This window comes from Schistocerca nitens, chromosome 5 (assembly GCF_023898315.1).
Source record: "Schistocerca nitens isolate TAMUIC-IGC-003100 chromosome 5, iqSchNite1.1, whole genome shotgun sequence".
Lineage (NCBI taxonomy): Eukaryota > Metazoa > Arthropoda > Insecta > Orthoptera > Acrididae > Schistocerca > Schistocerca nitens.
In genome coordinates, this window is record NC_064618.1 from 629,267,153 (window position 1) to 629,290,667 (window position 23,515).

The 23,515-nt window shown below is 40.9% G+C and overlaps 1 protein-coding gene across 3 annotated transcripts in view; it reads left to right on the forward strand.

The window, feature by feature from the left end:
- Positions 1 to 23,287, forward strand: part of LOC126260894 (paramyosin, long form) — a 192,240-nt gene extending 168,953 nt beyond the window's left edge. For all 3 annotated transcript variants that reach the window (XM_049958342.1, XM_049958341.1, XM_049958343.1), the window contains exons 14-19: positions 12,441 to 12,636; positions 13,554 to 13,682; positions 13,986 to 14,150; positions 14,371 to 14,577; positions 18,912 to 19,112; positions 22,237 to 23,287. In XM_049958342.1, coding sequence (XP_049814299.1) covers positions 12,441 to 12,636; positions 13,554 to 13,682; positions 13,986 to 14,150; positions 14,371 to 14,577; positions 18,912 to 19,112; positions 22,237 to 22,446 — 1,108 coding nt within the window. In that variant the 3' untranslated portion in view covers positions 22,447 to 23,287. The remainder of the gene's footprint in view (positions 1 to 12,440; positions 12,637 to 13,553; positions 13,683 to 13,985; positions 14,151 to 14,370; positions 14,578 to 18,911; positions 19,113 to 22,236) is intronic.
- The last annotated feature ends 228 nt before the right edge of the window (positions 23,288 to 23,515 follow it).

Below are 23,515 nucleotides of genomic sequence, written 5' to 3' on the forward strand. Positions count from 1 at the left end.
CCAATATCTAGTTTACTTTACACTAATGTAGGAAAACCCACGTCAGATAGTATAACATAACTAATTCATCTACGAGTAAAACAGAGAAAACAAAAAAACTGTGTTTACCGCAAGTTGCAGTCCTTAAAATACACTTTGCTGCGCGAAACGTAAGGATGAAAGTAACATTTGGATGATGTGCCACTGCCATGTAACATAGCTCGATCAAACGTGCACTATACATTGAAGGAACTGCTACAGTATAGTACAGAAGGTAACTGTAAAAAATACGCAGCAGGATTAACAGAAACGACACTTTTATTCAAAGACAATAATTACTCTCAAGTCACTGCGATGGTTCCCTGGACATCACAAAAGGCGGGACATGGCTCTTCGTTACGTGTGTGAACACAACGGACGCCAATGCATGTGCTGCAATGTGCTCCTATGCTGGCCACAAGGTTGGTACTGAGTTTCTTGTGGTAGGGCGTTCCATTCCTTCGCTAGCGAGTTTGACAGCTGCTGGATAACCGTTGGTGCATTTGGACGTCTTCCCAAAGTAATCGACGTGTGCTCCAAGGGATTTACGTCGCGGGAACGGGCAGGTCAATGCATTCGCCGAATATCCTCTCGTTCCAGGAACGGCTCCACCTGTGCAGTTCGACGCGGTAGCGCATTGTCACCCATAAAAATGTAGTCAGGGCCGAAAACACCCCTGACAAGACAGACGTGAGAAAAGAGTACTGTGTCACAATAACGTTTACCGGTGAGTAGCCAGCAGGGGTGGTCGAGCGGTCCTAGGCGCTACTGTCTGGAACAGCGCGACCGTTACGGTCGCAGGTTCGAATCCTGCCTCGGGCATGGATGTGTGTGATGTCCTTAGGTTAGTTAGGTTTAAGTAGTTCTAAGTTCTAGGGGACTAATGACCTCAAAAGTTAAGTCCCATAGCGCTCAGACCCATTTGAACCATTTGAACTGGTGAGTATACAGTGTTCACAAATTTGGACGTGAGTACGCCCATGCAACATTATGCCTTCTCAATTCATAAAACGTGAGCCATAAAAACGACCATGTTCGACAATGCTGAACGTACCTTTAGCATAGCGAAAGATGGGAACACGTAATGTATCCAGGTACACTGTCGAACATGATCGTTTCGGTGGTCCATGTGTTGTGATGTGGGGAGGCATAATGTGTATTGCCGTCCATTGTGATCACACAACCCACTAAGAAACATGTCCCGCCTTAAGTAATGTTCTGGGGTCTACCAAGAATCGCGGTGACTTCAGAATAATTATCGTCTTTGAATAAAAGTGTCATTTCTGTTAGCCTCATTGATTATTTCTTCAAGTTACCTTCTGTACTATAATGTACTAGTTCCTTCTATGAATAGTCCAAGTTTCATCGAGCTACTTTTCTTGGCAATGACAAATCATGCGAAAGTTATTTTCGTCCTTAAATTTTGCACACCAGTATATTTATTGTGCAAGTAAGCACGGACGAAAAAAGTGAACTTCCCTAAAAAATATAGCCTCAAGAAGAATATATTGCTTAGATCGTTTCACCTTTAGTAAAAAAAATTGAAGTAAAATACGGAGCGGACATACGTTATTGGATCCTTTCATAACGCTAAATTTTTTATCGATGCTACACATAAATACACGATCGTGTCACGATCTCAATATGGGTTTCATGAACCTTTACACAGATGCCATGATTTGGGGAGTAAAGTAAACACCCAGAGTCCAGTCCTGTTCTCGCCATACACTCTCTCGAGCAGGTGTGGTATGGCATTTCCCGATAGATCTGACAGTGCGCCTTTTCAGTTCGGGAAACGGTGTTTTGTATGGGAGAACGGTTTCAGATAGAGAAGCTCCTGTCCGTAAATCAGCATGCGCAGTAGTTGGAAAGTACCGCTCGTACGGAACACAGCTCACCCTTCTCACGCACGATTTCCTGCGAACTATGGATGCGGGCCACCAGACAGATTCTGTACTGCTACAACTCTAGAAAGCTTTCAACACTGCATAATGTTAAAACAGCAGGTTTTCGGCCACCTGGCTGGCTCCGAGACTTTTTGAGCGATATCACCTGGAATTTTGTAAAGAACGCCGAGGCTTCATTCCAGCAGTACCGCAGAGAAGTGAGATAGCACAGCTCCTTTTCTCTGAGTACTTAAATATGTCGGATAGCTTGGACACCAATCTGCGGCTGCTGAAGACACTGTTGTGTAAAGGGAACCGTAAGAGGACTGAGGGTGACTATTTGGAGCGATGAACGATAGACTTAATTAAATATGAACAACTTAAGTAACTGTATGTACGAGAAACATTCTTGTTGGAATGCAGCATTAATGACACGCTTCTTGATTCAGGCAAGGCAATCAAACCTATAGACATAACGCAGAGAAGCAACATGAATGACCAACTATGGTTATTGAAATTGTTACAAAATGTAGCGTAACAATAATGAAGCCGTGTTCAGAACGCCACTTGTGCGACCCATTCTCGAGCTTGATTGTGTGAGGTCCCCTGCATATCGGATTGAAAAAAACTTTGAAGCTACTTGTTACGGCTCGGTTGTGTCAGTACGAGAGTTTTACGGAATTGCGACACACGTGAGCTTCGATGGAATCCTTGGAGGGCGGGTGGGAGGTGTGGGGTGGGGGAGGGGAGGTGTGAGGATCAACCTTTTCATGTAAAGCTGTTGAGATATATGTTACAGAACAAGCATTTGCGGCGTAGTCTAGAACGATTCTACTGGCTCCAACAGTCATCTCTCGTAAGGGTAAAATAGGGAGGTTGGGGCTCATACAGAGGCACACATGTGGTCTAGCGGTTCTAGGCGCTCAGTCCGGAACCGCGCGACCGCTACGGTCGCAGGTTCGAATCCTGCTTCGGGCATGGATGTGTGTGATGTCCTTAGGTTAGTTAGGTTTAAGTAGTTCTAAGTTCTAGGGGACTGATGACCACAGATGTTAAGTCCCATAGTGCTCAGAGCCATTTGAACCATTTAGAGGCACACATGCAGTTGCTTTCACCTCGTACTATTTGCGAATGGAGCAAGAGAAATAATCACCAGCAATGGTACTAACTACCCTTCGTCATGCACTGTACAGTGGCTTGCAGAGTGTGTATGTAGGGATAGAGGGAGAGATAGATGAAACAGACAATAGAGAGGAAGAATAAACTGTTTAAAAATTATTTGAATTTAATGGCTGGTATCTCATTCAAAATTCATAATTGAAAGGATGTCTTTCGAATGAGATATCTCAGTATATTTTATAACTTGTCCGCAATTACCTGTTTTCTTTCAAGACTGCGATGTCCTTATTCAAATGGTTCAGATGGCTCTGAGCACTATGGGACTTAACATCTGAGATCATCAGTCCCCTACACGTAGAACTACTTAAACCTAACTAACCTAAGGACATCACACACATCCATGCCGAGGCAGGATTCGAACCTGCGACCGTAGCAGCAGCGCGGCTCCGGACTGAAGCGCCTAGAACCGTTCGGCCACAGTGGCCGGCGATGTCCTTACTGAAAGATCCTGAAGTAGTCTACCTATAAATTTCAGATGGACACTTTACACTCGTACACTTCAAAGGAGAAGCAGAACTGGAATTCATTTAATTTCAAGTACTGTCGTACAGAGTGTTAATCGCTAATGCAAAAGCAAAATATTGTAATGTTTTACCGTATTATATATAGCATATTATATACAATTAGAAATTAGTAATGAGAACACACAGTTTCTATTTCATTTCTTGAGAAAAGGCGCCGTAAATGAAAGAACTGCTAATTCAAACGTTTTCCACTATCAAATTCACCTTTCTTCTTATAAGGTGGCCTGCTATAAACGCACGGGGAGGCCCAGCTGGAGCCCTCTCCACTGATAAAAGTAGGGGACTTGATGCAACTACATATCTATCCGGGTCTTTTGTGTTTCCCAAATTACCTCTGGCTGGTGATGAAACAGCTGCAATGCCAAGGCCAAGGCACACTCCTTCCGCCAACTAAGCCAGACCGCTGAAACATCAGTTGCAGACTGTATATTTACTGAAATATAGGCCGATAACTCGTGGCGGTATCCATACCAGCAGTTAACAAGAGATTTTGAATCTTCTAAATATATAAAGAGTGTGCCTTTGGCTCTGAGCACTATGCGACTTAACTGCTGAGGTCATCAGTCCCCTAGAACTTAGAACTACTTAAAGCTAACTAACCTAAGGACATCACACACAGCCATGCCCGAGGCAGGATTCGAACCTGCGACCGTAGGGGTCTCGCGGTTCCAGACTGTAGCGCCTAGAACCGCTCGGCCACCCCGGCCGGCAGAGTGTCCGTTTGTTTGTAATTCATACAAATCTACAGTTTTATTCCGATCTTGCTGAAATTTTGCACACTTTACCTTCAAGGTAAAAGGAAGACACGCACACACAGACAGACACACACACACACATTATATATATATATATATAGTGTGTATGCGTAATATATAGAGGGGACAGATTATTATAAAAAAATCTTTAAATGTTTTTGACCTATTTACTTCAAATTTACTACCAATAAGTCACTAGATCGCAGGCCAATCAAAAGTTCGAACAGAACCCGAGATTTACGGTACTGTGACGCAAACTTTTCGAACAGTTCGAGTCGTGCTCAAACAGAGCCCTACATGAAACAGTGAAAACTGATCTGAAACAACAGGAGATGAATTCTCAGAAAACACAATGATATGCAAAATTTAACAACATATGGCACAACTAATTATCTTTCCATGTAGGTGAAGAGGTATTCATTCGACCCATTCCGTTGGTACCCAGTGTTTGAAACATGCCCTTCGATTTAAAGCGACTGCAGTTCCCAGGCGGGTTACATTCGTTACGAATATCATCAAGGCACAGGGCCATTACTGTGCGGCAGTAAACATCCCGAGCAAGGCCGGGCACTGCAGCTAGTAATGTATATTGAGCGAGATGGCGAAGGCAGTGGTGAAAACCTGGAGTGGTATTTGGAAGAACAGCGCTTCATATTCCGGTCTGGCTTTTTATATCTTGGTTTCTCCACTACTTCCCCAAATGTTTAAGGGAAATGCCGGGATGGTTTGTTTGTAAAGAACACGGCAGATTACATTCCGCGTCGTTCCACAACCCAAAGAACGAAAGGAAGATTCAGGTATTTATCATCCCGTTGACGAAGAGTGTAACGTCCCCTTAGAAAAATTAGTGAATTACTGTGCTGGTAAACCTCTACGTTATTTGATTTTCAAACACCTGAGCAAAACTGAACATGCTCAGGCATTTCTCTCTTTACTTATTCTGATCATCAATAGAATGACACACAATATTTTTAGCGCAAAAGAATGGCCCTGACTAACAATAACCTATACGTTTCACAAATCACTTACCTCACAAAAATCTTCGTTACTCAAACTACTGCAATACAGCGAGCGCGAATACTGCCAGCTAAATAAAAGACTCTAACTACTGAAGTCACTAACTACTGATAGGCATAGTTAGCAAATGAAAGATTTTGATAGAGAACAAACAATGTATTTACCTTAATAGTTTTTGTAATATACTGTCTCTGATGGACACGAGTCCAGATCATCCGCTCTCAAAACTCCGCCATCTCACTCCCCACATCCACCACTGCTGGCGGCTCACCTCCAACTGCGCAACGCTACGCGCTGTTAACAGCCAACTGCCCAACACTACAATAGCGAATATTACAACAATGCCAGCCAGCCACAGATAGCACACAGTACGGCCAGTGATTTTCATACAGAGCGCTACGTGGCGTTACCAGTATGAAAACCTAAACAGCCTACTTAAAAGAGGTCATTTGAAGCGGGGTGGAATTCCGTGGAGGTGATTATGTTTTTCCAAAAGACGGTGTTCGACGAAATGCGACAAAGGGCTCGACGGTGACGCGTGAAGCTGAGGCGCGAGCTAAAGATAGCAGCCAGGGCGTGTTTATATATACGAGCACCAGCGTGGAGGGGTTAGCCCTGAAACAGAGCCCGAAGGCTGCCAAGTGAGGCCACAGAGGCAGAGCCCAGCCAGTTAATTGTCACTCGGAAAGTGGAACCAGCGGGCCTTTAAGGAGGCCATTCCGCGGAGGACGGTGACCCGCTTTCCGCCGACGATCGGATTTCCAGCGGAGGCTTAAAAGACACGGCAAGCGGCCGCATGGCGACAGGCGCCGGCTCGCGGCCCGTGCGCCGCCTCTACGAGGACAACTACGCGTACGGCGCGGGATTCTACCAGCCTATGATAGAGTACCTGGACGCCAAGGCGCACAAGCAGAGAAGGGCGCGAGGGCGGCTGGAGCCCCCGCACCTGCCCTGGAGCCAGGAGCGCGGCCTGGGCAGGTACAAGTCGCTCGGCAGGTCCTACTCCGAGCACGACCTGCACCGGCTGGCCGCCGAGGCAGAGGCCCAGGCGAGGCTCGACCTGGGCACCTTCAAGATCGCGCGCCGTTCCATCTTCTCGCTGGCCAAGTCGGCGTCGGCGGCGTCGGTGACCAAGCACCTGGAGCAGCTAACCAACCAGAAGCTGCGAGAAGTGGAGTCCCGGCTGCACTCCGCCACGGTGGAGGACGCGCTGGTCTCGGTCAGGGGCGCGGCGCTGGCTGGTCTCGCCAGGGATGTGGAGGCGCAGCTTCGCGCTGAAGGCCGCAGCCTGCCCGCGGAACCCGACCAGCTCGCCGACATCCGCGCCTTCCAGAGGCGGGTGCCGGCCGCCGCGCACGATCCGCGCGAGCACGACCGCCTCATGGACGAGCGCAGGAAGGTCGATTTGGACGCCCTCATTCAGCCGCTAGACCAGCTCCGCATCGACCTAGTGGGGTTCGAAAAGAAAACGTCAGATTATTTCCAGGAAAAGAGGTACAGTGACGCCACTGCTGCATCGCGTTACCCGAGGCGTTACGTACCCGGCTCATACTAGACGTCACGAGCACCCCTTCTTATCAATGTAGCGGGATTTCTTTAATTTCGAGGGGCCTTATACATCCAATTTTCAATTTTTTTATCTTGTTGGTGCACATGTTCCTGGTGTATAAAAGTTATACGTGTTCTCGAGTGTTCGGTGAATTTTTACTTTCGAAACAGATGAATCTGAGCATTTGCATTAAATTTTGCTTGAAAAATGGAATACAGTGCAGCACCGCATTCGAAACGTTGACTGTGGCTCTTGACGAATCTACAATGAGTAAGGCAAGAGTTCACGAGTGGTATAAAAGTTTCAAAGAGGATCGACAAGGCGTTGAAGACGGCGGTCGCCCTAAACGCCCTAGCACGTAAATTACTGAAGACATTGTGGAAGAAGTAAAGAAAATGTGTGAAAAGTCGCCGAATCACCATCAGAGAGAATGGTGATGATGTCCGTATGTCCTCTGGCTCATGCCAAGCATTTTTTTCTAATTTTTGGGCATGAAATATGTAGCAGCAAAGTTTGTTCCGAAATTGTTGAACTTCCAACAAAACATCGCTCAGGTATTGGTGAATGAAGTCGACAACAATTCAGAACTTCTAAAGAACGCTATTACAACAGGTGACGACACACGGTTATACGGGTATGACGTCGAAACCGAGACCCAATCGTCCCAATGGAAACTGCCTGAAGAGTAAAGACCGAAAACAATTCGAGAAGTTTGATCACATGTGAAGGTTCTTCCCACTGTTTTTGCATCCTGAGTTCTTGCCTTATAGTAGTACGGTCAACAGAGAACACTGCCTGCAAGTTGTGCGCTGTTTGCGTGAAGCAATCCGAAGAAAATGACCAGAATTGTGACAGAACCACTAGTGGAAATTGCATCACGATGACGTTCCGCTGACACCTAAAAGCCTATTCGTAATTTTTTGGCCAAAAAACGAAACTCTTATGTTGCCTCAGTCACCGATTTCTCCGGATATGGCCGCCCGAGACTTCTCCCTACTCCCGAGGCTGACGAGAACCATGAAAGGACGTCATATTGCCACTACTGAGAAGATAAAAACTGAAACGTTGAGAAACTCGCTGCATCCCAGTAGACGTTGATAATACTTTCCCAGCAGACAGTACTCTCCTTGCTTTCTGCTTTTATGGTACTATTCCATACACTGGCCGTTTGTTTCAGATTCATAATGATGGTGCGAACTTTCATCGCCTGTGACAATACGTATCAAATATCGCCTCTTTAATTTAGAAATCTCTGAACAAAGCTCTGAGTGATGGTTCTTCTATAAACTTTATGGTTTTTGGTCAATAAACGTGGAACCCAATAAGTACAAACAATCATTTCCTTCTTTCCTTATTTGGTATCGTGGACGCAGTTTTAAAGCGACAACTTCGCGGGTCGTCTTGGGTGCTTGTGCTTCCACATCTGTAGTGCTTCGATCACCGCTCCTGACACTGTTGGCACCCCTGCACACATCTCACATGTTCGCTCAAGCCTGATATGAGTTTCAGCAGCAGATGCTTCTCTCATTAATGAGAAATTCAAAGACAGCATGCTGTCGAAACGAAACAGTAACGGCTATTTTGTATACGTAATATGAGGTAATATGATGGAACTTAATGATGTCGCAAGATGTCAAGAGAGAGTACTTTGTCTTTAGACGGCTATACACTCTTTTTATTACTTTGTTGGAACAGAAGTTGTAACTAACAGCTAATGTCGACTTTCAGAACGACCCTCTTAGCTATTAGAACGTTTTACAGAGGCCAGCAGCAAATTTCTCGAGCTGTCACTGGTACGCTATTTTTTGGTCAAAATGCATTTTTGGCCCTTTCGACCAGTACCCTTCTCCAATGAGTGGATTCTATCCCAGAAATACTGTTCTGAAACGACATCGAAATGCCCAGGAGTGGCTGCTGCAACTACAAACTTCTTAAAGCCAAATATAGCTTTAAATATGAGGATGGTAGTGACTCGTGAATAGGGTGCATCTTTCAACAATTCATACTGCAAGTTACTCTGTTTTCCAATTGCCAAAGCATCGTTTTGGCATTGGCGAGGAGATTTTCCATTTACATCTATGTCCACATATGTACTCTGCAAGTTACCATATGGTGCATGGTGGATAGTTCCTTTTACCATTGCTAATCATTACCTTTCCTGTCCCACTCACAAACAGAGTGAAGAAAAACCGTCAGTCTATACGGCTTCATACGATTTTAAGTCCATGCATCTTCTCACACAATTTTGTTCTACCACTTTCGTTCAAAACGACCTGTGTGGTGATCTTCAATTATTATTTTACCATTTGCTAGCTAATCAATTAGAAGAACATGTTTTGCATTCCACAATAATAATAGCCATAGCATTTCTGGAAGATGAAATGCACTTCACCTTTCCTTATTACTGCCTCTTGACTAACCTCCCCTCCCCCCTCCTCATCTAACTGTTATTTCCCATCTGAGAGAGACAGGTCAACAGACATCTCATCAAGAGTAGGAAGAATAGAAGTGGTTGGATTCTTTTTAACAAAAAAGATTTGTTTTCAAACTTCCTTGTTATCTGCATCCCCACCCATTTTGTAGAATACTTTCTCATTGTTAATTTCAGATACAAAATCTAATGTACCAGTGTTCTTCCTTTTGATATGCCTGCCTATTATATCAGCTATTTCAAACTCTTTTCATTGGCCATCTCGAATGCCCTCATCATTGATGGGATCTCAAATCCTTCTGCTACTTTAATCACTGAATGTCCAGTGCATTACTCTACATACTTCTGTGCTTGCACAGGATTTAGTAACTTGGAGACCTGCACCAAACGAGTGCCTGGACTGAAGACCACAGCAACAAACACACATCTATATTCTGAAAAACGTTGTGGAGTATTTGGCAGAGCATAATCCCCATTGTACCACACGTTAAGAGTTTCTTCCTATTCCATTCACTTCAGAAGTGCAGGAAGAATGACTGCTTAAATATATTACACTTTCTCGGTGTTTTCATCCATAGCTGCTCCTCCACGTGATCACCTTCAGGAGATCTGTCACATCTGAATTCCCTCAGACATGAAATAGTATTTGAGCAATATAATAAACATTACTCAAGGCACTAAACTAAATGTCGCGGTCGACTCCTATTAGTTCCATCCATATGGCAAACAGACATTTATGAATGGTACACCTCTCCATCATAAAACTGAAATAGCAGCTTTGAAGCAGTATTGGTACATAGCCTACTTAGGCCCTGACTTGTGCAGAATAGTATTTTGAAATCAATTATCAACAATTACAGCTCACATTGAAAAGAGAAATGTAGTGTATTATGAACTTATAACGCACAAACAACTGGGCAGAATAAAATTTCACAACTTACTATGTAGGACTAAAGCACACCCTAAAATGTCACGACACACCACTTGGGAAGGAAGGAAGATTTGAACTTAACATCCCATCAACATCGAGGGCATTTGAGATGGATCACATGCTCAGAATGTTGCAAGGATGGGGATAGAAGTCAGCAGTGCTCCTTCGTAGGAACCATCCTAGCATCCCTGGAGTGATTCCACACAATCGCGGAAAATCTACTTCTGGATGGCCAGACTTGGATTTGAGAAGTAAACTGATAACTGACTTGACACACAATCGACAAAAATTAGAAGTGTTAATTTCTTTTGTTAGTTCCCTCTGCAGTTTTCTTTGCTGTCACCCAAAGGTAATACATTCCAGACAGTAATACTACCTATGCCTCAGTTGGAAACGTCTATACTTCAGCAGAGTAGCCTCTTTCCTTACATAATCCTTTATGTATAAGTTTGTTGAAACAGACGATGATCCTCAAAGCAGAATGAAATCTCATTATTGCATCAACACTGATAGTGTTTAGTTGTGATTTCACAAAAAATGGCTTCAAAGAAATTAGAAATGTTACAAAAAAATTGCAACTAATACACGATTAAAATAAAACTGTGCTAAAAGCAATGTGATGCATTAGTTAAAAGATATAGCAAAATATTTAAAACCTTTTGTGTCACATGATGCAAATTCTGGAACAGATCACATATTCTAATAGAATACACAATAAATTTGCTGTATTGACACACTGCTAACTCAGACTTCATCAGTTATTTGGCAGCTGTTGCAAATTTAGTAATTTGGTCAATGAACATGTAGAAGTAAACGAGAAAGTGAGGCCAGCCGGGGTGGCCGAGCGGTTCTAGGCACTACAGTCTGGAACCGCGTGACTGCTACGGTCGCAGGTTCGAATCCTGCCTTAGGCATGGATGTGTGTGATGTCCTTAGGTTAGTTAGGTTTAAGTAGTTCTAAGTTCTAGGGGACTGATGACCTCAGAAGTTAAGTCCCATACTGCTCAGAGCCATTTGAACCATTTGAGAAAGTGAGCTATTACATTTGTATTAAATTAATATGCATTCACAATAAAATACAGAAAAAAATAAGTTGGACCAAGGCATAGGTAATAGAATGGCACTAGGATAATAGAATAACCATATTGTATTTTAGTGAGAAAGTATCTAAACATAGTGAAACTAACATAAAGATAATTGGAGATGGAACACTAGTACCCTTATCCATAATGAGTACATTTTAACTTCTGATCTTTGCTTGATTTGATCAAAATAGGGCTATAAGCTGTTTTTATATATATATATATATATATATATATATATATATATATATATATATATATATATATATATATATATATATATATATATATATATATATATGTGTGTGTGTTGAAACTGTTCATACATGTAACAAATAATGCAGTGGAAACTGCTTATAATTTACAAATGTTGTTATGCAGTTACAACTGCACAATGTAACATGTAAATTATTATCATTTTCAGTTCCAGCTGTTTTTGGGCATCCTCTGACATGTTAATATCATATACACACTGTCACAACATAACTTTTCCTTAAACACATAAATATATACTACAAAACACTATACCAATTCTCCCATTTGTGCTAGAGCCCACACTACATTCCTTGAAAGTAGTAATTTACCTTTAAGAAGCAATTAGCTAATTTCCTCCCTTAGCGCATTGTGAAACATCATTACATAAAAGTTACATTATATACTTCCATTTGTCAGTATGTCGTGATTGAAACAGCAGTGTTGAAAGATCAAGATGTAATGGTGTCCCAAATTCCTGTCAAATGGTGTTATTGAACAAACACAGGTGTGAGGTTCTACAGCCAGACACAACTAATAATACGTGTACTAAATTGTGTGATCATGACTTGAAAACACATTTGTAAATGATAGTAATCCAGTCACAGTTTCTTCCTTAGAGGGAATAACAGTGTATGAAAAATTTACTGCTTTCTGTGCATTAACTCTAAAAGGTGAATGCTAACAAGACATGTAGACCACAAATCAATACATGATTAGATGATATTACACTACTGGTCCATTAAAACTTACACAGAAAAAGGGAACTGAAGCAGAAAACTTAATTGGTGATGTATGCAACACTTGTGTTTGCAGCAAGCAGACAAGCATTGAGATTGAACAACTGAATGCACGTGTGGTGGAGGCTGAAACAAGACTGAAGACAGAGGTCACGCGCATTAAGAAGAAGCTGCAGATTCAGATCACTGAGCTTGAGCTGTCACTTGATGTTGCCAACAAGAACAACATTGAGCTCCAGAAGACCATCAAGAAGCAGTCTCTGCAACTCACTGTAAGCATGACAGTCTACCTGTCACTACTGATGATGTCAACCATTTGCATTTCATAACATCAGGTCACTAATAATATACAATTTACTTCCTAATTTAACCTAATTATGAATGTAAGACACCACTACCACCACCACCACCACCACCACCTTCAATAAAGACATTGTCTCATTCTTTTCTTATCTATTTAGCAAAGAAAATCTTTGGCCCACTTATCATCCATTGTCCTGTCTAAATATCTCACACAACTTCATATAATTTTTATTTTAAGTATAAATAGGTAAGTGTCACATTATAAGAATAGATTACTATTCAAAAATTGTAAGATCACCTTAAAACAAACAGGCATTCAGAAAAGGAACTTGCTAAGATTTACAATGTCAAAGGCTATTGTCAGGATAGAAAGGGGCAAGTGGGGAGGGGAGAGGGAGGGAGGGAGGGGGGGAAGAGAGAGAGAGAGAGAGAGAGAGAGAGAGAGAGAGGAGGGGGGGTTCACATCATCTTTGTGGAAAAATTTATATATATTATATTGAGTCTGTTTTTAGTTGCTGTGGCTCCAGAGGTCACTGAAAACATGTCATTTATGGATGGCCACTGGATCACTAAAGGAAACAAATACCCAGTCCTCTGGCTGGACTGGCAGTTGGCACCTCTTAAGCTTCTGTATGACAATTTTCAAATGCAGTTGTTACCCCACTTTCTGGACCTGGACTTTGAATTGCCACTTCAAACATGTGGTTTTGTTTGAGATGACTCTTGGCTCATTCCTTGTTACTGATTTGAGCTCTCATTAGTTGCAGTCATAACATTTCTGAATACAAAGTTAACAAAAATACACACTTTCTTTGTCATTTCTGCCTCTTCAACTAGATATTTATCTGATGTCTTATTAATTACAAAACCTCATATAACTCTGCAGGAGCTGCAAGCCCACTATGACGAAGTGCAGAGACAGCTCGCAGTAACTCTGGATCAGTACGGCATTGCCCAACGCAAGCTGCAGTCGATTGGGGCCGAACTGGAGGAAGTTCGTGGAAACTATGAAGCTGTAAGTACTGAAGGTGTACAGGGAGTTATAGCATGCTGTTCTACAGGTGGTATTTCTTGTCCACTAACTTGTCCTTGTCCTATACTGCTAAAAAAAGAAGAGTGATTCAAATACTGAGATGTTCCTGATTATACTATTTCAAGTGATTCTTAACTTAATGCTCTAAACAAATAACTTAATGTACACAATTAGAAATCTATTGCACACAACTGGCTAGAGGTAAGAATTTATTTCAAAAGCTTAACTAAAAACCAGAAAGAAAAAATAGCAGTACTGCTAATGCCATACTCGTGTAACCTGCAGGCCCTGCGTGCTAAGAGGACTGCAGAACAGCAGTATGAGGAGTGCGTCTCCCGAATCAATGAGCTCACAACCATCAATGTCAACATCTCAGCTGCTAAGTCCAAGATTGAACAGGAGCTGTCGACCCTTGCTGGTGACTATGATGAGGTCACTAGGGAACTCAAGGTATGGAGAGACTTCCCATTAATAATTTACAGGATGAGAAGTAAAAAAGTACTCAACTACATTCTCTTTGCCTGTCCTGTAGTATATCTAAACCTTCCATGTTCAAGCAGTGACAGTATTTAAAATTTTAACATATTACTCTGTGACTAATTGGCTGATGTGTTATGCATACACTAAGTGATTTTACACAAAGCAATATAAGATCTTTCCTTCCAATCAGGCATCTGATGAGCGTTACCAGAGGGTCCAGATTGAACTGAAGCGCACTGTTGAGACACTTCATGAAGAGCAGGAACGCATTGTCAAAATTGAGGCCATCAAGAAATCATTGGAAATTGAAGTCAAGAACCTCACTGTCCGCCTTGAAGAAGTTGAAGCTAATGCTATCGTGGGTGGAAAGCGCATCATCAGCAAGCTGGAAGCTAGGGTATGTACATACATGATCATTTTCAAGTTTTACTTATCTCACTTTCTCTGTAATATTTTTGTTTTTTCGAATATAGAAGATTTTTTGTCAGCCTTTGAGGAAGGCTATACCAGCAGAAAAAAATCATTGATGATGGTTTCAGAAAAATTAAAGGTTTCTAGTCTACAAACATACATACCACTATCATTGTAGGATTTCCTGCAAGAGCATTATCAGTTAAGTTCAGGTAATCACAGCAAATATGTGGAAAAAAAAAGAAATAAATTGGGGCCACTAAACAGCGAAAATTGTATTTGAGTTAATAATGAATACACCAGAAGACTGATAAAAGATTAGTTCAGAAAACAACAGAGGTACATGAAGAACTAATCAGTTACTGGAGAGAAAGGATATGACAGAACCCACACCCACAATAGTAATAATTAAAAAATAATAGCAATTTATAATTTTACATCAGTGACATATCTCCCACTTGATGGTCTGTTATTACCATTACTTTCATGTTTCCAATCATTTAAACAGTGAGGTAGCCTATCAGCAGTGAAACTTTCTTGTTGCAAGTACAGCAGAGTATAGTTGTTTGAAAATACTCCTAATTGCATTCATATAGTCCGTTTGGGAACCACATGTAAAACTGGAAAGTACATCAAGGTGTAGTTGTACTTTAGTCTCACAGTGCCAAGTTTTGGCCACTGTACTTAGCAAACACATTGGCTGTAGTTTACTAGGAAACAATGAGAGAACAGTATGCATTGCTGTTTAGAAGAAAAACATTGGTAAAACATCTATAACTGAAGATATATTACGGATTTCTGGAGAGAGAAGGTAATATTACAGGAAAGAAAGAAAGAGTTGTATGGTAGTGTTGGCTGGGAGACCCTGAAGGGTAGTTTTAGCCACATAATCAGAAAAAGTTTTCTTCCTCTGTGCTCAATGACTCTTACATTCCTGATGGTGTGTGACAGTTGTTTCATAAGACTTTAAAAACAAGAAGTGACCTGGCCAGTTTGAACATAATGGCACTATTATTCTATGACCAGTTTCAATCAAAACAATCATCTTGAGATTGATCTAAAAAAGGAATGTGCATGTTTGTGAATAATATCATTGTGATAAGTTATCAACGTTATAAGTAATGGCATGTCATCTGTGTCCCTGAAGTTAACAAAAGACGCAAATAAAATATGTAGTCATGATTGGCATTTTCATATGGTATAAAATAACACTCATGACCCATAATATAGGGTGGTTGTTAGTACACTGTGCTTACAATTGCAGTACAAACAGCCGAGGGGGCTTGGCCACAAGGTGTCACTGACCATAAGCACTGTTTACAGTGGTATGTTATAAGCCAAGAATATGATATTTGACATACATGAAACAAAATATAATAAGTTAAAATGCAATTAAAAAAAGAGCTGGAGCTTAAACATAGGTCGACAGCAGAGTTAACTGAAAGCAGCATCTCAGAACACAAAAAAAGCCACAGGCACAGTGAGCTCACAGAAACAGAGTGAAAAAAACATGGACAGTGCAGGACCAGGGCAGAAAATGGATACACTAACAATGTAAGAACCTGCAGGAGCTACGACAGCCTGTCATACAATGTAAAATAGGCATTTGGCTTAAAATTTGTTTTGTTCATTCAGATGATTTGTGTGGTGGCATTCTTATTCCCACAAATCTCTGTTTCTTCCAAAAGGTGCAATAGAGTGGCACAGAGTGCACAACATGCACATTATAATCTATATTGGTTGCAATATGTTTGTGTTTAGTCAGGTGGTGATCAAATTCAGTTTTGTCTGTGGATGTTCCCTCAACCTAATATTAAAATTCCTGCTTGTCTGCCCAATCAGCACAACATATTTTATAAATGCCTAAATTCGAAAATTTATTATGTTTGTCACCCACCTTGTGTTGAAGACACAGTTTCAGAATATTATTTATTTGAAAATTGCATCTGATGGTAGTGTACCAAAGGGCTGCTTATTTAACCTTTTGGCAGAAACAGAGATCTGCAGGAATAATAAATGCCATCCAAAAAATATTGTGAATGAACAAAACGAATTGTCACCAAACATTTACTTTTCACTGTGTAGGACAGGATGTTGTAGCTCCTGCATGTCGTGACTCTGTCCATTTTTTTTTTTTTTTCCCTGCCCTGTACCTGCACCACCAAAATATTTTTGGCTCTGTTTTTGTAAGCATATTGTGCCTGTGGCATTTTTTGTGTTTTGAGATTCTGCTTTGTTAACTTCACTGTGTACTGTATACATCACAGGCACCTGTTTGAGAGCTAACATTTATAATTTAAAGTAACATTTTCCTGTGGATCCATGTTTAAGCTCTAATCCTTTTTAATTGCATTTTTATTCTATTTTGGTTATATCCAGAGGAAGTAATGAATGAAAATTTGTAGCAAGGCTAGATCTGGGTCTCCCGGTGGGTAGGGAGATGTGCTAACCACTACTCCACCCTGGCAGAGTGGCTTTGCACAAGTGCACGGACTACTGCATGTGTGCTAGGATAATTTGTATAGTTGTGCAAAGTCACTGTACCAGGGTGGTGTAAAGGTTAGTGCACCTGCCTAGTGAGTGGAAGACACATGTTTAAGTCCCACCCTTAGTACAAATTTTCATTCAGCACTTCAGTCTGCATAGTTTCATTTTATCGTCCTATTTTGTTTCACGCAGAATCTTAAGGATCATATCCCTGAATCTGTAACACAACATTTTGTGAACTGTGCTTATGGTCAACATGCCTAGCGACCAAACACCCTCAGCTGCTTGTACTACAGCTATAAACACAGTGTGTTAATAATAGCCTAACATTATGGGCCATCAGTGTTTACCATAATTTTATCATGTTTTCATACTATGTGATGATGCCAATCATGGCTATATACTTAATTTGGCTCTTTTGTTAACTTCAAGGACACAGTTGTGATTGTTAGTTCCATCATAGATGGTTGTCATTTTTTACATACTGATAACAGTGTGCGTGTTATGTGTAAGTGACTGTCATGGGTGTGTGGGTATAGTGGGGTAATATCTGTGTTCTATCATGATGAAAGAAGGGAGAGGGTGAAACCTGTTGCCACCACATAGCATATTTCTCTCAAATACCAGCCAGGGGAGACCCAATCTGATGGAACGATCATCATCAACAGTGTCCCACACCCTCACTCCACAAGACACTGGTGTAAAGTCAGTTGTCAGAAACTTTACATCACCACTTCTGCTCCCCTTGCTAGATAAATTCTGATGGTCAAAATTTATTCCACCACCAGGATTCGAACTATCTCCATATCAAGAGCCAATAGATGATGATGATGATGTCTGGTTTGTGGGGCACTCAACTGCGCGGTCATCAGTGCCCCTACAAAGTGCCAATCTTTTCACTCTCCAATGTTTTACACAGTCCAATTGAGCCACTATCACGAATGATGATGATGATGATGATGATGATAATGATGATGACGACAACACAAACACCCAGTCCCCGGGCAGAGAAAATCTCAAATCTGGCCAGGAATCGAACCCGGGACCCTGTGCCAACACACGAGTGAGCATCAGTGACCTTAGCTGAGTAGGCGGGTATGTGACAGGAAGCGAAAGCAGAAATACTTGTTGCTTAAAAGTAAAAATCACCAGGAAGCATAAACAAAGTACGATAAGTGAGGGATAAATGAGAATAAATTGAAAGACAATGATTGAAGAATGAACTGATATTTAATACTGATTAAGAGAATGAGAATAATTTTGGAGAATAGACATGAAGGGTATTGATAGAAAATGGGCAGATGGTAAGTAACTGTTAATCCCAAGAAATGAGCAAACAGGTGGAGGAATAACTTTAAAATCTGGTATATATGTGAAGAAACAAACAGAATGTTGAAAGAATAAGAGAAATAGGTTGATGCGAAGGGACTAAGTGATCCTATACTAAAGTTACAATTTGACATATAACTAAAGGAGTTCCACTCAAATAAGCCAGTATGTATTCATGTATACAGTCAGAGTGCTAAAGTCATGAGATATTAAGGACCTGGAAGAATTTGTATATTATATTACCTAAAATCTATGAAACAGGCAATACACAACATGATTTATGGCAAAACACTAATAAAGAGACCTGAGTATCTGAATAAGCAGCTCAGTTACCATTACCTACAAGTTAATTTAAACCAGTCAGTTATTCAGCCCAGTGGTATCTTTTGAATCCCTACTAAAATGAATATTCTCTTATTGTACTTATTTAACTATTATAGTTTCTGACTAAGGTTTGGAAAATAATAAGCATAAATGTATGATGGATATTTATATATTACACAGCTGCGCGACCTGGAACTGGAATTGGATGAAGAGAAGAGGCGACATGCAGAAACACTTAAGATCCTTCGCAAGAAGGAACGCACAGTTAAGGAGGTCATTATTCAGCAAGAGGAGGACCAGAAGAACATCTCTCTGCTGCAAGAGTCTCTTGACAAGGCCAACCAGAGGATCCAGATATACAAGAGGCAGCTCCAGGAGACGGTAAGTACTAGACTGCAGCTAGGTGACAACATTCAGTTATGTAGGCTGTTCAGTTGTGATGGCCCAGTCACTTAATTTTAATAATTTATTGTTCCGTCTCATCTCATGCAGAAATTTTCCATTTTTGTGACACTGGGCAGACCTCACTGAGGCATCCTCATATCTTCTAGGACACATTTCCCATGTATAAAACATCAGTAGCCACCATGTTTAAACATGTACCAGTTTAATTGGTTTTAGTGTTCAAAACTAAGACAGGACGAATGGGTCATGTAACAACATCAAAATCAGGTGTCACCAAACAAAGGCACATACAAATAGCAGCTGTAATTTATGTATACATGGAAAGAATCCCCTCTCCCTTTTAGAATGCAGCTTTAATTTCTGCAAATTTCTGTTGCTAGTTTTCGGTTTCCACTCTCTATGAAAAAAGACATGACACAAAGTGTCACTGCAATTTAAAAAGTAAATAAAAATTTTGGATGACAAGTATGCAACAGTACTATGCATGCATCTTGATCATTGCCAAATGCCTGTACACCTTAATGTATAGGATTACACTAAACTGAGTCCAAAGGCATAGAATGATTAAAAAATATAATAAAAATTTCATAGGACATTACAGCCCCTCATGAACCATGGACCTTGCCGTTGGTGGGGAGGCTTGCGTGCCTTAGCGAAACAGATAGCCACACCATAGGTGCAACCACAATGGAGGGGTGGCCAGAAAAATATGTGGTTCCTGAAGAGGGGCAGCAGCCTTTTCAGTAGTTGCAGGGGCAACAGTCTGGATGATTGACTGATCTGGCCTTGTAACATCAACCAAAATGGCCTTGCTGTGCTGGTACTGCAAACAGCTGAAAGCAAGGGGAAACTACAGCCATAATTTTTCCTGAGGGCATGCAGCTTTACTGTATGGTTAAATGATGATGGTGTCCTCTTGGGTAAAATATTCTGGAGGTAAAATAGTCCCCCATACAGATCTCCTTGTGGAGACTATTCAGGAGGATGTCATTCTCAGGAGAAAGAAAACTGGCGTTCTATAGATTGGAGTGTGCAATGTCAGATCCCTTAATCGGGCAGGTAGGTTAGAAAATTTAAAAAGGGAAATGAATAGGTTACAGTTAGATGTAGTGGGAATTAGTGAAGTTCGGTGGCAGGAAGAACAAGACTTCTGGTCAGGTGAATACAGGGCTATAAATACAAAATCAAATGGTGGTAACGCAGGGGCTGGTTTAATAATAAGTAAAAAAATAGGAACACGGATAAGCTACTATGAACAAAATAGTGAACGCATTATTGTAGCCAATAGAGACACGAAGCCTACGCCCTACCACAGTAGTATAAGTTTTTATATGGCAATGGAAATTGAAGAGGATGTAGATATGTAGACGAAGATGAAATGGGAGATATGATACTGCGTTAAGAATTTGACAGAGCACTGAAAGACATAAGCCGAAACGAGGCCCCAGGAGTAGACAACATTCCATTAGAACTACTGATAGCCTTGGGAGAGACAGCCACGACAATACTCTACCATCTGGTGAGCAAGATGTATGAGACAGGCGAAATACCCTCAGACTTCAAGAAGAATATAATAATTCCAATTCCAAAGAAAACAGGTGTTGACAGGTGTAAAAATTACCAAACTATTAGTTTAATAAGTCACGGCTGCAAAATACCAATATGAATTCTTTACAAGCGAATGGAAAAACTGGTAGAAGCTGACCTTGGGGACGATCGGTTTTTGATTTCGTAGAAATGTTGGAACACGTGAGGCAATACTGACCCTACCACTTATCTTAGAAGATAGATTAAGGAAAGGCAAACCTACATTTATAGCATTTGTAAACTTAGAGAAAGCTTTTGACAATGTTGACTGAAATACGCTATTTCAAATTCTGAAGGTGGCAGGAGTAAAATACAGGGAGGAAAGGCTATTTACAATTTGTACAAAAATCTGAAGGCAGTTATAAGAGTTGAGGGGCATGAAAAGGAAGCAGTGGTCGTGAAGGGACTGAGACAAGGTTGTAGCCTATCCCCGATGTTATTCAGTCTGTATATTGAGCAAGCAGTAAAGGAAACAAAAGAAAAATTTGGAGTAGGAATTAAAACCTTGGGAAAGAAATAAAAACTTTGAGGTTTGCCAGTGGCATTGTAATTCTGTCAGAGACAGCAAAGGACCTGGAAGAGCATTGAACGGAATGAACAGTGTCTTGAAAGTAGGATATAAGATGAACATCAACAAGAGTAAAATGAGGATAATGGAACATAGTCAAATTAAATCAGGTGATGCTGATGAAATTACATTAGGAAATGAAACACTTATAGTAGTAGATGAGTTTTGGTATTTGGGGTGCAAAATAACTGATGATGGTCAAAGTAGAGAGGATATAAAATGTAGACTGGCAATGGCAAGGAAAGCTTTTCTGAAGAAGAGATATTTGTTAACATCGAATATGAACTTAAGTGTCAGGAAGTCGTTTCTGAAATTATTTGTGTGGAGTGTAGCCACGGTTGGAAGTGAAACATGGACAATAAATAGTTTAGCCAAGAAGAGAATAGAAGCTTTCAAAATGTGGCACTACAGAAGAATGCTGAAAATTAGATGGGTTGATCACGTAACTAATGAGGAGATACTGAGTAGAATTGGGGAGAAAAGGAATTTGTGGCACAACTTGACTAGAAGAAGGGATCGGCTGATAGGGCACATTCTGAGGCATCAAGGGATCACCAATTTCGTACTGGAGGGAAGCGTGGAGGGTAAAAATTGTAGAGGGAGACCAACAGATGAATATACTAAGCAGATTCAGAAGGATGTAGGTTGCAGTAGTTACTCAGAAATGAAGAAGCTTGCACAGGACAGAATAGCATGGACAGCTGCATCCAACCAGTCTCTGGACTGAAGACCACAACAACAACAACAACAACTACAACAGGACATTACACAACATGAAGAATCATAATTTTCCATCTGGTTTGAGAATACTTGATCAAAAACTTGATGGTACAGCGAAGCTACACTTAAATGCACAGTCAAAGTCTACTACAGCATAAATCATTCTGTTGACTGAATTGCAGTGTTTTTGCTGGAAAGAGTGTATTTTTTTATTCTCTTCTATAGGAGGGCATGACACAGCAGAGCGTGACCAGAGTCAGGCGCTTCCAGAGGGAACTGGAGGCTGCTGAAGATCGTGCTGACACTGCAGAGAGCAACCTGTCACTGATTCGTGCCAAGCACCGCACCTTTGTCACCACAAGCACAGTGCCCGGCAGCCAGGTCTACTTGGTGCGCGAGACTCAGCACCACACCACCACTACAGAGAGCATGTAGGCAGCACACCAGCCACGGAGGGCTTTTGTGGAATACCACACGTGTCATCTGGCACTCTTGCAGCTTGTTCTCACCAAAGCTGCTTTAAGAACTCTACTTTTTTAAGTTAAGGGTGAAACAATTTCTTATTTTATTGTATTTTGTTATGAATGGTGCAGTGTAGAAATTGGAAATCTTATGGATACGGAACAAATATTTTTGCACTTAAGTAATTGAGGAAAGAACTAACCGGTATTTTGAGAAGTCATATGTGCAAAACTGCATGAAGTTTCAAGATGGTTACTAGATGAAACTTCTCTGCAAGTGACCTTTACGTACAGTGACCAGTTTCTACCCTGGACTACGACCGATCGAATAATAAAACTGTTACATCGAACTAATTTAAAAAATCGGTTATCATCTTTAACGTACAATTGTGTTCTTGTAATGACTGTGCAAAAAAAAGATAACAATTTTGTGATCTCTTGACTGGATGTAAGATGTGGCAGCGCTGACGGGAGTGTATTTCAGTACTAAGAACCGGGAACAGGATGGCCATTTTTTCTCGGTAAAGGTGATCTTGAAGTAACTGAGATTAATATATAAGATTATAATATTTATATACTGTAATAAAGCTTTGATTTATATGTATGTTTATTTACTGGTGCACTGCTTAAGCCCTGTTCCTGAATGACAATGTGATATTCCATATGAGCTTTACTTTGTCGACTCAGAAGGGTATGATACAAACTGCCAGAACAGCACAGCACAATAACAATCTTCATATAATTTGGCTTATATTAGGAACAAGTGAATTGTAACATAATACTCGATGGAAATAATAAATGTATACCGAGAGTCACTTCTTATTCTTTTGCCTTAATTGTCTTTCTGCAGCCCACATTACGCCATATAATATCAATATGTATCCCACTGCAAATTGTTGGTTTACCAAAGCAGGCTTCCTCTATATCTTTCCCATAATTAGTTTTCCAGCAGGTGCAGTCAGTATTAATTAATAAAAGCATTAAAATTTAGCAAATGATCTCTTTTAGAGGTAAAAAGTACCCTTCAAGAATTCAAGATATAG